A 15,689-nucleotide genomic window follows, 5' to 3' on the forward strand; every position below is an offset into this window, starting at 1 on the left:
ATTGACTGGTGAAAGTTCTAGACTATGAGTGGGAATACCGCTCAGGTATATGAGTATTCTTTTGACCATACTCCAATGAGTTTTAAGTGGATTGTCCATGAACTCACAAGCCTTATTGACACAATAGGCAATGTTGGGTCTAGTTAGTGTGACATATTATAAAGCTCAAAGTGTGGACTTGTATAATGCAATCATAAGTCATTGTATCACTACCATTGTTTCTCAATTTTCCATGGCTAAGCATAGGTGTATTATCATCATTAGAATTAGTCGTGTTAACTTTGGATAGAAGATCTTTGATGTGAATTATTTCTGATATGATCATATAACCATTTTATTGATAGTGCACTACAATACCAATGAAGTATTTTGGTGTTCCTAGATTTTTCAATCCAAATGTATCATGGATCTTAGTAATAAGATAATGAATAAGTTTAGGTGATGTACCTATTAACAAGATGTCATCAAATAAACCAGTGCATATAGTTGATGTCTTGATGCATGTACACAAAGAGTAAATGATCACACTAGCTAGATGACAAACCAAATTGAAAAAGAGCTTGATGGAGCTTTGAATACCAAGCCATTGGGTCTTTCTTTAGGCCATATATGACATTCTTTAACGTGCACACAAGAGTTGAGTTAGAATTGGAAAAACTAGGTGGTTCTTGCATATATAATTCTTCATGAAGTTCACCATTAATAAAATCATAATTTATATCTATTTGATGAATTTCCCACTTGTATGTGAGTGTTAGAGACAAAATGACTCTAATAGTGATAAATTTGACATCATGTGAGAAGGTTTCATGAAAAATAAGACCTTGTTGTTGGTCAAAGCCTTTTACTGCAAGTCTTGCCTTATCCTTGTTTATGATCCCATTTGGATTCTTTTTTACTTTGAAAACTCATTTACACCAATAGACTTCCTGTGACGAGGAAGATTGGTAAGAGTCCAAGTACCATTATTTATAAGTGAAATGTACTTGGATTTAATAACTTCACACCGTTCAAGATAAGCCAAGGCTTATTTTATGGTTCTGGGTTCTAAGGGAACAAGGAAGACCTTTGGTTTGAACCTACCTACTTTAGCTCTTGTAAGCATAAGATAACATTGATAACTAGTAATGTGTTAGGAGGTTAATTGTGGAAAAGAGGAGATTGTAACTCAGAAGACCTTAGCGTGATATAATGAGAAAAGGCATGTGTGTTGTTAATTTCTTGAGGTGACTTGAGGGTTGTCATACCTCAAAATTGACCCTAACTTTCACAAGGTTCATCTAGGTCACTAACCCTAATCATTTGTATATCCTGATGAACATTCATCTCATCTACATATCCATAATATCATAGTATATTCCACTTGCATTTGGAAAGCTCAAAATCTTGGATTCAAGGGTCTCAATCATACAAGACATGGAAGGAAGGTCGAGTCTCCAGGATAGGGTTCATGTGATAGATATGGTTGTATTGGAACTTTTCATCTTATAGGTATTCATCATGGAGCATATTGGAAACCCTAATTCAGGGGTGTTGGATTGCAAGTAATATCATGATCAATTCAAGTCCTTGAAACCCTAGTTTCTGACTATGGCATCATCATCAGTGTTATGTACATTCAAGATTGAGGTTCCATCTACTTCATTTGGTCCATTATGGATGGTTCATTTGCTTGATAAAGATTCATGGTCTTGATTCATTGATTAAGATTCATTCAAAGTTGTACATGCTCATGATCTGTTGCTTGGTTAATGTTCTTTGTTTCAAGATCAATAAATAACATGGAATACTTCAAAGGCTTCGTGATCCATATTACATTGTCCAGAAGGAAGTACGCAGTTTTATCTAAGTTGACTGTTGGTCAACTACTGACTTTTTGGTCAACCAGTTGACCAAAGTCAACTGACCATCCTAAAACCTAATCCCATATCAAGGCAAAGTCATGTGTATTAGTTTCTAGTTAGCTTTCTTCACTTACAAGCCAATTCGGCCATTTCATGTTCATGTCCATGTTAAACCAAATCATTTTCCAAGTCATAATTTGTGTTCATTTATAAGTCACTTTTCAAACCATGAACCATTTTCATTCTTAAACTTTTCAAACCATTTTTATTCTAAACTTTTCAAACCATTTTCATTACAAACCTTTTCAAACCATTTTCATTCTAAACCTTTTCAAACCATTTTCATTATAAGCCATACACTTAGAAATTTCAAACCACATTTCAATTATATTTTCAATTTCAATCCCAATTTAAACCATTACCATTCTAATTCCCAAATTCAATCATTTCATATAACTATCTCATACAATTTCAATTCTAAATTACATTACATTTCCAAAACCACTACTTCATGTTACAACAATCACAATTGTCCAAGCTTACAATATGATCCAAGTCTATACATTATGAAAACTATAATCCAAGCACTACATAAACAAAATATAAACCAACTACAAAATGTACAACAAAATCCTAGCCATTCCAAGCACACATCCAATGTCCAATAAGTATCCTAGCCATTCCAAGCAACCAAAGCCAAGCTCATGAAATCCAATGTCAAACCATGTGAACCTGCATAATTCATAACAGAAAACCAACTAAGCTCAGCCATGCCATAACTCACACCACAAAAAAAAACTTAATTTCAGAACTGAACCGGAACTCTCCTAACCTCACTTTCATAACAACCTGCCAAGGGAACGAACCACCTCTAACTTCTTCAACAAAATCCCAACCAACTAGCTACACCCTCTAATAACTCCTAATTGTCCCAAAGCTTCTTCACCAATTCAGCAAGACTTCACTCACACTCACTAACAGAATCATCCCGTATACTTATTTTATAAAAAACAATTATTTAATTATTAATATACTTATTAATAATTTAATATTTATAATTTTATAAATTTAAATAATATTATTTTCAAAATTTAACAACAACAATAATTCAGCAAATCCATTTTCTTTTCTAACTAATTATTTGCTTTAATTATTTATACATCTTTAAAATAGTAACTCATTCCAATTCATTTAAATTCATAGTCAAAATTTTTACTCTCAAATTCATTATTATTGTTTCTTAATTGTAATTCTCCTATTATCATTCAAACTAAAATTTGTATTTAAAATAAAATAATTTTTTATAGAATTTGATTTTTTTATTTGGCAAAAATTAACTTGAATGATTTTCTTAAAAGTTGAAGGTATTACAAATATTAATTTATTATTTTCGGTTGAAAATTTTGAAATTATTTTTGTTAAGTGACTTATGGTTATCTGTTGATGGGTTATAAATTTTATAATTAACTTTGAAAAATATAATACACTACCGTCATACCCTAAAATCCACCATACCTTTCACAAAGTTCATCTAGGTCACTAACCCTAATCATATGCATATCCTTGTGATCATTCATTTCATCTGCACAGCCATGGTCCAATACAAGAGGAGAGGTATCATGGAGTCCAAGCTTTGTGCTTGCACTTAGTGGAAGCTAAGGTTTCCCTGCAGCTAGAGGTGGTTCAAACTATCAAATCCTAATTGGAGGTAGCTCTTGAAGCTTGTGTTTTGTGCCCAACATTGGTGATTCATTTGTGGCTTCTTGGTGAAACAAAACCCTAATTTGGGACCCTCACTTGATCATAGTGTCCCCAAACCCTGATTCATGGCCATCACTCTTTGGGTGTGACCTTAACCCCATTTCATTGGTCTATCATCATTCCATGGTATGTGTGTTTCACTTGCTTGGCCAAGATCTAGTCAAGACCCACTTGTTCATGTGTTTTCTTAGTTTGATTGACATTCACCCCATGTCCTTGCATGTTCATCTATTGCTCGATGGTGCCTTTTGGTCTCAAGCTCATTCTCATGGCACCCCAAGTCCCACATGTTACATCCATAACTATTTCATCTAAACATTCCATCTGGTCATTGCCAGTCTTATTGGGTCATACATGCTTGTTCATATGGCCATTGATCCTTTATTCAAGTCCCACAAATCCATTTCATGTCATTGGTATTTGATCCATGGGTCTTTGGTCATGTCATAGTCATTGTCCATTTTTGTCATTGTTAGGTTTATGGTTCATTCACTATTGGCATCCTTTGGTTCATGTTAGATGTTTCATTCATTCCATTATCTTTCATCATTTTCCATTTCAATCTATACAATTCATTTCAAGTCATATTCCATCCAAATTACACTTCATGTTCAAATTTATTTCAAATATCAAACTCAATTCAATAACCAATCTATTTCATCCATTATATGTCAATTTCATTCATTATAAGCATGAGAATGTCCAAATTATGAAAATTACAAAAAAAAAGTGGAAATGTTGACTTTGGTCAACAATTGACTTTTTTTGTCAACTTTGACCAAAGTCAACCCAAATTATCCAAACCCTAATTTCTCAATCCTAATCCTAAGTCCATCCCTAATTTTTCCATGATCCATGTTGACTCTTAGTTGATCAATGGCATGTGGCTCATTTTTTTCCAAGCTTGGAATGATGTTGAACCATTATGATGCATGAACCCAACCATCCCATGGACATCAACTTGCAGCAACAATGTAAACCTGTAAATTGTAGCACAAGAAACCAAATCAGCATGCACATATACCAGACCAAACATAACCTACATCATTGTTGCATAACCATAACAAGGCTTGTGAATTTCCAGCAACATCGGGCTCACAAACAAGGCTACAAACTACACTATACATGTAGAACCATTACCAAGACTGTACAATCAAAACCATTATAAACATAAGCCAAATTGCAGAACCAACAATCCATTTTCAATATAGCCTAAGTCAGAACCCATTCACAAGCAGTCATGGCATAATTGCCAAAGAATCATAAGCCAGAACATGAAACAATTCCATACCTGTAGAAAAACAAGAGAAAACATCACGCAAACTGCATGCAATTCATGACAGATCCTACATCAAACATGTTGCATCAAGCAGTCATGGCATAATTGCCAAAGAATCATAATCCAATGAATGTGCACTTGTAGCATAGCAGAACATAACAACAGTCAACAATCATCAAGAAACAGGCTGCAACCAGAGCAAATGATAGGCCAATGATTCAAACAACACTCATAGTAGTGATTAACATACCAATCACCATAAGTTGGCAACTGAACCTAATGCAGACAGGCTACACATCATGGCCATGACAGTCATCAAACAACACTTCAGACAATCCAAACAACTACATAGCAGAATAGCAAAGCAGTTCAAAACAAGGCAATGACAAAGAACAAACCTACTGTAACATGCCATAACCATGGCACAATCAAACCATCCAAACCTGACCAAGGTATCAAGACCCTACAACTTACAGTAATAACAGGAAATGCATATCAATGTCAAATGACAACCTGTTTCAACACCAAAGATTTGTTTGGAATCATGCATTTTAATCACAAGTCACCTTCACAACCAAGAACCATGTCAAGATGGACAATGAGACAATGAAGCATCATCCATCAACAAGGCAAGCCAAGGCCATGACCTGTCTGCATCATTAACATCAGGTCTACATCAGGGTCATGTCCCAGGTCCTGTAACAAATAGATATGAACAAACAATAGTCATTTCACATCAAACCAAGCAATTGAGCACAATTGGATTAATTCACAAAAACCACATCCTCACTTTGAACCAACTAAACTTATTGAACTAACTAACTCAATCATAACTGAACACAACTAACCTAACAGCAAATGACAGTTGGAAATTGACTACCTCAAGCTTCAACAAATCTATTAAAACATTACACATAACATAGTTTGTATATCATCTAGGTTAGATCATGCTTTTAGAGGTTTATTGTGTATGCATAAATCTGTGTTGCATCAAACCTATTAAAACGTCTTTAAGTCATGTGTGATAAAAAAAGCATGTATATGTTAGGATATTAAATTGCTTGGATCAAGTAGCTTGAATTATTCTATTTTGTTTATGTCCTTAAAACGGTCATGTTCTTAGTGATATCATTGAAATATATTGGTTAAAAATCATATTGATGAACTTTTAAGCTTTCGTCTTATTTTGTTTTCGCTTCTGCTCATCAAACTCTGATTTTGTGTTAAAAAATTTTAAATTGTTTTTAAAGGGGATCGGTCTATTCATAGACCTTTTCATATTTATATTTCCAACCAATAAGTAGCCTCAGAACTGTTCTTTTGATTGAGTCTAAGTGACTTTAAAAGTCGGAAATAGAAATTCTTTTCGATCCAAAAAAGTTTATTTTAGAAGCTTTCTCATCTAAGTAGAAACCAAGAATATTTCATTGATTTCCTAATGATTAATTCATCATTGACTAATCAATATGGAATAATGTCAAGTAATTCCCTACTAGGATGTTGTTTGATCATTAATTGCATTAATAAATTCTCTATGTTTGATTCATTCAGGATTGAACTAACAAAATTTTGAGGTGTGTGCAGGATTAACCGAAAATCTAGCATTATGTTCTTTGTTTTATGTTGATGATTTTCATAAAAGCTAACAATGTATTGTCATGTAACAATTGTTTTGAATTATGGAATGTCGGGAATGAAAGAAGAAGCATCTCCTATTGACCTACTTTTCTAAGGTCCTTGTGAAAGAAGATGAAGATAGTTTGTGAAAATTGGCAATGTTAATTGATTTGTCAATCAACTATCAAAGGATTAAAGCATAATGTTTTGGAAGAGTCGTATCATCGTCAAAGTGTTGAATAAGTTATCCAAGATTGTCAACCATTTACCAACTCATGCATCCAACAATGTGCAGAGAATGACACATCTTAATATGATTGGTGTTTCCCTTTAAGGGAAACACATATCAAGAATTCTTGATAAAAGAGGTATACATTATATTTAGGCTAAATTAATCGGATAACACTGATTAATCCTTTAAAATAGTGAATTTAATTTTTCCTCATCTCAATAAAATATTTTCACTAATAAAAAAGATGAGCTTCTAAAGTGATTTTAGAAAGGAGGTGAAATAAAGCTAAATGGAGGAGGATATGACCACCGCGAAAGTTGAATCATACGAGCATGCATGAATCCGACTTGGCTTAGATGTAAGTCCGTTCGGGAATTGATGTTTCGTGATCTGAATAATGATCGTAGTTGAGTTGTGAGAACTCAGGTGCATGTTGCCATACATTGCGAGTTAGTTTCCCCATCGCTTAAGTCTTCGTTCCCTTGTTGACTTGAGTTGAATATTGATTAGAAAACCCTGTAGAGCCGAGTGAACCCATAAGATAGGGAACCCACTGAGATTATTATTTCACCCTATGTTATTGATTATTTTTCAGGTGGTTCTGAGCAGACGAAGGGTAAGGGCAAGATAGAGTGATGCCTTGCTTACCTGATGACTGGATGACTTTTCCGCTGTGTAGATATTTTTGAGATCATTGTTTATTGATCTAGATCCTAGTAATTTTATTTTGGGCACTTTTATGTATATATTGTGCCATGTTATGTTTCTTTTGGGCATTTATATATATGTACAATGTGTTGTTAGACGCTTATGTATTTCAGTACCGGTTTTACACTATGTATAATATGTATTCTAGACATATATTATATGTGGCTGTTATAAATCTATTGTTCTAAGTTATTTATTTGATATATATGATTAATGCATTTTATTTATTGATCAATAACAAATTTTATTGTGGTTTAGTTTGTGAATAAGCAAAATAATTAAAACATGATCGGATATAAAACCGGTGTAAGCCTCTCTCTCTCTAAGGTTGCAGCTGGTACGGGATTATCTAATACATATGTGTAGCTTTTATATGACATATAAATAGAATAATCCACAACTAATATTTGGATTCCTAGTCTTTAGTACCTTTTGTATAAGAATTGTATGGACTTAACAAGACCATATTGTCATCGTTTCGCATTGAATATGAATTCTTATCTAACCTTGATATCTTTGAACTACTTTTATGGTAAACATGACAAAATCGTCACTAACATTAGATGCCCAGGTCTCTAACTCTATGCCTTGTTACACCTCATTATGAACAATAAGTCTTACAATTTTAGCAAGTTATTAAGAGACTTGGTACATGATTTCATGTATCACCTTATGCAAATGTTGTATGGTAAACGTTATGAACAATAAGTCTTACAATTTTAGCAAGTTATTAAGAGACTTGGTACATGATTTCATGTATCACCTTATGCAAATGTTGTATGGTAAACGACATTGTAACTACCATCGATTACTCATTCAGATCAATTAACACTTCTCCAAAAGCAATGTGAGGAGACACATATCTTGATATTCCCATTGTTGGCGGAGGTCCATTAGGTCGTTGTTGGCCTAACCTCCTCGTTGATAATGGTGATGATTTACCCGTGTTATTAAGTCTCTTTTAGACAGTACATACGAAAAACATAGTCTTAAATGGTGGATGCAATCTTTCAGTGGTTCTGACCATATTATCCTACCAGATATGTCAAATTTGTTGTCGAACTTGAAAGTTAGCCGATGGATATATCGGCTAATAGTTCACAACAATGATATCTTTTTATTCAAGTGATTGAGCTAAGGAAGGAATGTTGTATCTCGGTTGTAAATTTAACTATTCCAAAGAGCGTTAATTAGGATTAATTAGGATACGTGGAGATGTTAAACTACTAAACTACAAAATACATAAAAATAAAGTAAAGTAAAACTATAATATTTTCTCTATCCCAAATTATAAGTCACTTTACACTTCCAATGCAACATTAATGACTTTTTTCCTAACATTCTCTCTATTATTTATTCTTCCAATTCTTTAAATTTCTTTTTCATCTATAATAAATGAAGGACAATATTGTAAAGTCATCCATAATTTTTCTTTTCTATACAATAATAATTATGTTTCTTAATTTGTGTGAAAGATACAAAACGTCTTATAATTTAGGACAGAGGGAGTAATGCATCAAATATCTTGATTTGATTGAATGCATGTTTAAAAATGATTACATAGTCTATATTTATAGGCAAAACATTAGTCTTGTTGGTAGATCGATGTGACCTATATAATTTAGCCTTACACGACTATTTACATGGATAAAGCGTGAATCCCTTTTTGTAGGTGGTCACTTCTCCCCGCGTTAAATTCAACACCTTCTATTTTATCATATTTTGATTGTACAATTGTTCAATTCTACCCTATTTTGATTAAGTCTAAAGTTTTAACTTCGATGATAAACTTTAGTATACTTGAGATAGATTTGTAAGTCTAAATGAGACAATTTTGAATACATGTAAATCTATGATCGACACTAAAAAGTGATGTAAGGCATGTGTCAAAAAAATAATGATGGAAGAGAGGCACTTTGACATAATTAACATAGATATAATTTGAATTTGGGGAAAGTGTTAAGATTTTGATTGCTTTTTCCCAGTTTTCTGTTCATTATGTTTCCTGTTTTGCCCCTTCTTTTGCATATATTTTTCATATATGCAAACAAACCTGCCACCAACAACATGGTACATACACTGGGGATTCGGATCCCCTGCTGGTAGTTGAAACTTGAAAACTCACAATTCCCATGAGGTGTATTTTGTTGACCAACAAACAAGTGCTGCTTGAATCGCCCTATATATAATATAAATAAATTTAGTCAAAAAAAAAATGTACATATAGAAAAGGACTCATTTCTATGACCAAAGAGAATAACAACATGCTGTAATGCTAATGACTATATTCCTTATCATAGAATAGGAGTAGTAATTATTATTTGTCACAATTAGCACAAATTGGCTGCCATTTTATATAATACGGTCAAACTCAATGTTCACAATAAATTAATAAATTAATTAACAGTTAATCACCAACTATATATGCTTAATTTAATAATACTGAAAAAATATCCACCAACCTAGGTAGCTATTTCCATTCAGCCCTGGTCACATAAAGTCTCCTATTTGTCTTTTCAAAATACACACACCATGTTTGCATTATGCATACTTACCGGCTTGACCATTATTTTAAGGTCATCGTTTTGTTAGTATTAAATTAATTCTCATTAAAATCATAAATATTACTTAACCGACCCAAAACAAGTAACATAGTTGTCAAATTTATACAAATGAAAAAATATGTATAATTCCTTATCATGAATTATTATATATTTTAATTTTATTTATATAATTTTATTATATGTTGATGTATTTATTTTTACTATAAATATAAAAATATTTAACTAAAAATAATGTAAGTAGTGTGAATAAATTACATAGAGTAATCAAAATAATTAATTTTGTATTAGAATTTGAAGTAATCGGTTATTTTGGATTTTTTTATATAAATATTTTGAAATGAATAGGACAAATTTTTATTTTATTTTTGATTAAAAAAATCACCGTAGAAAAATTCATGCACACTAACAACAGCATCCCAATAGATTAAATGTTTTTATAATGTTTTTGTTTTCTTTACGAGATATCATAAATATTAGTTTATTATTGTGATGGCTATTATAAACGAGTTTTATATTCAACAAATTGTCAAAAAGTAATATAGAAACTCCATGATTCCCTATCCTTATAAAATTATGCATTATTATTTCACACCTATCTATATATACACACACAAACCACAAAGTGCAGAACATAGGAAGAAACAAACAACACAATACAAGGTACAAAAAACAGGAAATTGGTGAAACATAACATGGGTGAATCTAAGGAAATATGGTCAGCACCAATAACACCAAGAACAGGAAATTCATTGATGGGAACACCTATGGTAGCATCACCACCAGTTTCATGTCCACCTTCACAGCTTCACTCACCATCTCTCACAAGATCACCACTTCTTCAATCAGAAAATGGAGATGCACCACATACAAGGAGCAAGACTCCAAAGACACCTAGAACACCTAGAACACCAAGAATGTCTTTGACTCCAAGGTTTATTACTCCTTTGGCAAGTCCTATGAGAAAAGCTTTGAAACTAACTAAGCTTGATCCTCAAGATGCTTGGTTACCCATAACTGAGTCTAGGAATGGTAACAAATACTATGCTGCTTTTCATACTCTTTGTTCTGGTATTGGAATTCAAGCTCTTGTTCTTCCTGTTGCTTTCACTATTCTTGGTTGGTGAGTTTCATTCCACTATTCAATCTTTTATCTTTCAAATTTTGTTTTTCTTTTTAATGGATAAATATTAGTTGTTAATTCTGTCATAGTGATCTAAATGATAATTTATCCTTTTGTTTTTGTGAAGGAGATAAGACTAATATAAAAAAATCATGTGATAGTTTTTATTTTGTGAAATAAGATAGTAGGTAAGGGGATGGAAGACTAGTAGTAATTATTCATTTTGGAATAAAATATATTTAGAGATGGGTCACTCAAAAGTTTATAGTTCTAATACTTTCCTTTAGAGTTATAATGATTTTAAACTCTAACATTCACAACTTTTTAATTTCTATTTTTGAATAAATTTTATCCAAATTAATTCATATATATATATGTAACAAACTTTAGTAAAATCAAAATTAATTTGCCATTAATAATTGCAGGACATGGGGAATAATAAGTTTGACAATAGCATTCACATGGCAACTATACACCTTATGGCTACTCGTTCATCTTCACGAATCCGTCGAGAACGGTGTTCGTTACAGCCGTTACCTTCAACTCAGCTTCGCCACATTCGGTACCAATTTCTTCCCTTCTTTCCATCACAATCATGCACATAAAACGATTTCACAATAAACTAAACCTTAAAATTTGTATGTTTTTCAGGTGAGAAACTGGGGAAATTGCTAGCATTATTTCCAATATTGTACCTATCAGCAGGAACATGCACTACACTGATCATCATAGGAGGATCAACTGCTAGAACATTCTATCAAGTTGTATGTGGAGATTCATGCACTGCAAAACCTATGACTACTGTGGAATGGTACTTGGTTTTTACATGTGCGGCTGTGGTTTTGTCTCAGTTGCCAAACTTGAATTCTATAGCTGGAGTTTCCCTCATTGGAGCTGTCACTGCTGTAGGCTATTGTACCTCCATTTGGGCAGCTTCTGTGGCACAAGGTGCCTTACCAGGGGTGAATTATAATCCTGTGAGGGGTGGGAACAAAGTTGAAAATGCTTTTAGTGTGCTTAATGCTTTTGGCATCATAGCTTTTGCTTTTAGAGGTCACAATCTCATCCTTGAAATTCAGGTACGTGACATGATTTTCTATTTATCTTACCTAATTAAATTCCAATTTGAAGTTTTTTTTCTCCTGTTTAGTCTTTTGAATTTGTAGTAATGAGAGAGATACATTAGTTTTTTTGACAATTTGATGAGAAATACTGCTTTCAAAGTTGTTGAAAAACTTCATTAAGATGTGCTGAGTCAAACACACAATGTTGAATTATTTTTGTTTTTACTCACATAATTTGAAGTTAGTTGATGACTTTTTCATTTTATATTAATTAGTTAGTCCACAATGATGTTCAGAAAATTGAAAAAAAATTAGGATAGGTAGTGAATAATAGTCAATTTTATTTCACTCAATAAATAGATTGAGTTCTGGCTTTATGTTTACTAATCCAACTCACATTGAAATTACTTGTACAATCTAGATATTTATTTTTCAATCATTTTGAGTTAAATTTCAGCTATTTGATTGGGTGTAACTTATGGCTGTCCATGACTTAGAATTCAATTTATAAACTAAATCAATGATGTAAGAAAAACAAACATTATTACTTGTTAAATGATGAACTTATTCTTGAAGTGTTTTTTGTGATCTCATGAATTTATAATTTTGTTGCAGGCTACTATGCCTTCAAGTGAGAAGCATCCATCACATGTGCCCATGTGGAAAGGAGTGAAGGCTTCTTACACACTCATTGCTGCCTGCATATTTCCCTTAGCTATTGGTGGCTATTGGGCATATGGCCAACTCGTATGTATCTAATTTTTAGTCATAATGGATTATCAATATAATTTTACACCGTCAATTAATCACGAATCAATGACTTAAACTATACAGATTCCTGCAAATGGAGGAATGCTTACGGCCCTATACATGTTCCATTCGCGTGACGTATCAAGATTCGTCCTAGGGTTAACCAGTTTTTTCGTGGTTGTGAACGGCTTGTGTTCGTTTCAAATATATGGCATGCCGGTTTTCGATGACATGGAATCGGTTTACACAACAAGAATGAAGAAGCCATGTCCATGGTGGCTGCGCGTGATTTTTCGCGTCTTCTTTGGGTGTCTGTCCTTCTTCATAGCAGTGGCACTGCCGTTTTTGTCGAGCTTGGCTGGTTTGATTGGAGGAGTAGCATTGCCAGTGACATTGGCATATCCATGTTTCATGTGGCTCAAAATAAAGAAGCCAAAGAAGTATAGTTTGATGTGGTATCTCAATTGGTTCTTGGGAACATTTGGGATTGGTTTAAGTGCCATATTAGTTACAGCTAGTATATATGTTATTATTGATACTGGTGTTAATGTGAGCTTTTTTAACCCTAAATAGTATCAACCAAAGAGGAAAAGACTTACTATGAAACTTATGTATCAAGGAAAAAGGAAGACTATAGTTGTCTTTTTAAAGTTTTGTCTTAGAATTTCAAAATTGTATACCCCAGTTTGTAATTGTAACTTGTACACCTCCACACACCAAGCAAACTAAGAAAAGTGTATATCTAGCATAATTGCATAATTGAAGCAGATATACTAGATTTTTTATTTATTTATCAAGTATATGAGTATAAGAAATTTGATGAATCTGGTTTCATGTGTATAAAATAAATTAAAATTTGGATGGGAACAATTAGCTAAAATACATTTATATCATCTAAAATCTAATTTACACAGTTCATCTTATAGTCCTGATTAGAAATTGTTTAAATTGCATTCTACTATCTTCTTTCATTAAAAAGAACAAATTGATAATGTAATTTTATATATATATATATATATATATATATATATATATATAAACACTTAACAACAAACGAAATAGCTCTTATTTTATATAAACAAATATATATATATATATATATATATATATATATATATATATATATATATATATATAAAATAAGAGCTATTTCGTTTGTTGTTAAGTGTTTTTTTTATATATTCAAAAACATCTTGAAGAGTTGTTTTTGAGACACTTGTATATTAAAAAAAAAAAATCAAGAGATTGAAGTTTGGAAGTCTTAACTTTGAAAAATAAATTAAAAACGAATTCAACTTGCCCCTTATTAGGTGCCATTAAGATAATTTATATCTTTTGATATAAATTTGGCAACAAAGAAATTCTTTTTTTGCAACTAGGGACAATAAGGAAGCACATGCAAGATTGTTGAGGTGTAAAATTAGCTTCTTTAGGGGTGTAAAAACAAAAATCTAGACCCGTTGACTAAAATGTGACAATAATCTAGGCCCATTAAAATTTGCACCAATAATTTGCATAAAAACAAAAATCTAGGCCCATTGACTAAAATGTGACAATAATCTAGGCCCATTAAAATTTGTCTCCATTAAAATTTGCAGCATACACCAACCCAAAAGCATACTCACAAATATATCGAATAACACAACCGCTGCCATACATTGGAAAATTTTCCTGCCACCCTACATATGTATTAGACACCTCACATATTTTAATAATGTCAAAATTATCCCTCTTAATGTTTTCCTCTGAAAATTTATATTTTTTACAAAAGATTTATACTTCAAAAATATGTAAAATGCGGAAAATCTGGTAGTTTTATTAGAAACCCGATATGTGTTTTTATTGGATTATTCAAAATGTTGGTGTATAGTTACGGTTAAGAAAAAATTTCAAATTTTTTTGTATAACAGACATTTTCTCCACCTCTAAAAATCTAGTAATTATATTTTTTGTACGATTCTGATTGCAATGACAGTTTTATAGGGTTGCGATTGCATCGACATTTTTGTATGGTCCATAATGATTTAAAATTGTATAAATATGTATCATATGTTGTTAACAAAAACATCTTGCAATGTCTCAATTTTGATATCTCGTCTTTATTTACTTAAACGACGCGAGTCATCCTTTTGAATTTAGGGTTAAAAAAGACACCTTTCTTGTATATTTGAAATCCAAACTGGATAATCTTTTGCATTACCCAAACAATTGAAGGGTGGTTAAGATTGAGTCGATTGATAATCAAGGGAATATTAGGTTCAATAAATTTGAACTGAATACGGATGAAGATCCCTAAGAGTTATGTGGAGTATATTTCCATATTACACAATAAAGAGTCCAATTGAGATGAATGTGAAACTTGAAAAATCTACTAACAATATTCTTAAGATGATGAAACATCTTGAATTATCAGTCAATGGTTAAGCTATGTCTATGTTAGGTTCATGTTATGTTATTTTATATTCATGTTGAGTTATCATGTTATCTTCATATCACAATAATGTAATGCTAATTTTCATGTAAAGAAATATTAATATAAAATGTCAACAAAATAAAAATAATTAAGTATAATACATAATAGTCGAAAACAACCCAAAATAATGTCAAAGACAATTAATAATGAACAAAACAAATAAAATCTAAATTTGTGCACCACGGACAATGTGTGGTGTTTTTGGTAACCCTACATAGACATCACCATTTGGGTTTACCAAACCCATGAGGTTATTAAAAAGAAGTGATATCATCTG

The 15,689-nt window shown here is 32.0% G+C and overlaps 1 protein-coding gene across 1 annotated transcript; it reads left to right on the forward strand.

Moving 5' to 3' along the window:
* The first annotated feature begins 10,554 nt into the window (after positions 1 to 10,554).
* LOC127120069 (lysine histidine transporter-like 8) lies at positions 10,555 to 13,728 on the forward strand. Its single transcript, XM_051050449.1, has 5 exons — positions 10,555 to 11,125; positions 11,551 to 11,687; positions 11,777 to 12,204; positions 12,805 to 12,936; positions 13,024 to 13,728. The coding sequence occupies exons 1-5, from the start codon at positions 10,698 to 10,700 to the stop codon at positions 13,510 to 13,512; spliced, it is 1,614 nt and encodes a 537-aa protein (XP_050906406.1). The 5' UTR covers positions 10,555 to 10,697; the 3' UTR covers positions 13,513 to 13,728.
* The last annotated feature ends 1,961 nt before the right edge of the window (positions 13,729 to 15,689 follow it).

This window comes from Lathyrus oleraceus, chromosome 2, assembly GCF_024323335.1.
Source record: "Lathyrus oleraceus cultivar Zhongwan6 chromosome 2, CAAS_Psat_ZW6_1.0, whole genome shotgun sequence".
NCBI classification, from domain to species: Eukaryota; Viridiplantae; Streptophyta; class Magnoliopsida; order Fabales; family Fabaceae; genus Lathyrus; species Lathyrus oleraceus.